Source organism: Condylura cristata, unplaced genomic scaffold (assembly GCF_000260355.1).
Source record: "Condylura cristata isolate star-nosed mole 26May11 unplaced genomic scaffold, ConCri1.0 scaffold00017, whole genome shotgun sequence".
Taxonomy (NCBI): domain Eukaryota; kingdom Metazoa; phylum Chordata; class Mammalia; order Eulipotyphla; family Talpidae; genus Condylura; species Condylura cristata.
In genome coordinates this window covers 1,004,733-1,005,588 of record NW_004567118.1, presented here as the reverse complement: position 1 = coordinate 1,005,588, position 856 = coordinate 1,004,733, and the positions used below count along the sequence as shown (strand labels likewise).

The 856-nt window shown below is 70.3% G+C and overlaps 1 protein-coding gene across 1 annotated transcript; it reads left to right on the top strand.

The window, feature by feature from the left end:
• The first annotated feature begins 131 nt into the window (after positions 1–131).
• On the top strand, positions 132–494 carry RPRML (reprimo-like). The gene has a single exon (XM_004684069.1). The coding sequence runs from the start codon at positions 132–134 to the stop codon at positions 492–494; it is 363 nt and encodes a 120-aa protein (XP_004684126.1).
• Positions 495–856: the final 362 nt, after the last annotated feature.

Genomic DNA, 856 nt, shown 5'->3' with positions numbered 1-856 from the left:
GCCGGCGCGGGCCGGCCTCCAGGCCTCCTCCTCTCCCCACCACCAGGTAGACCCGGGCGTCTCCGAGAGCACCTCGCTGCGCGCCCCGGACCGCGCGCCGAGACCCCGCGCGCCCCGCGCACCCCGCCAGGATGAACGCGACCTTCCTGAACCACAGCGGCCTGGAGGCGGCCGGCGGCTTGGGCAGCGGCGGCGGCGCCGCCCTGGGGAACCGCAGCCACGGACTGGGCACGTGGCTGGGCTGCTGCCCGGGAGGCGCGCCGCTGGCAGCCAGCGACGGGGTCCCCGCGGGGCTGACGCCCGACGAGCGCAGCCTGTGGGTGTCGCGCGTGGCGCAGATCGCGGTGCTCTGCGTGCTGTCGCTCACCGTGGTCTTCGGCGTCTTCTTCCTGGGCTGCAACCTCCTCATCAAGTCCGAGAGCATGATCAACTTTCTGATGCAGGAGCGTCGGCCCTCCAAGGACGTGGGCGCCGCCATCCTGGGGCTGTACTGAGGCCGCGGCCGCGCGTCCTCATCAGCCCCGATGCAAGGCGACGCAGCAGGGACCAGGACCCTCGTCCCCACTCCCGGGTTCTGCCACCCCCTCGAGGTGGACAGCGCAAGTGGCCGCGAAGTGCCTGGGCGCCGGGATCCAGAGACACTGCGGGACTCTGCGGCCGCGTGGAAGGGACTTCCTCGGGTGCGCTGCGCGTCGCGGGGGGGTGGGAGGGTAGAGGACGGGGTTCTTAATGGCTTTTTAAAAAAGAAGTTGGGGCAGAGAGGGAGCGGTCGTGGGATGTAACGGGACTGAGGGGGTGGTGTGTGTGTGTGTGTATGTTTGTGTGTGTGTCTGTAGGTGGGGTGGGGGGCGAGTTC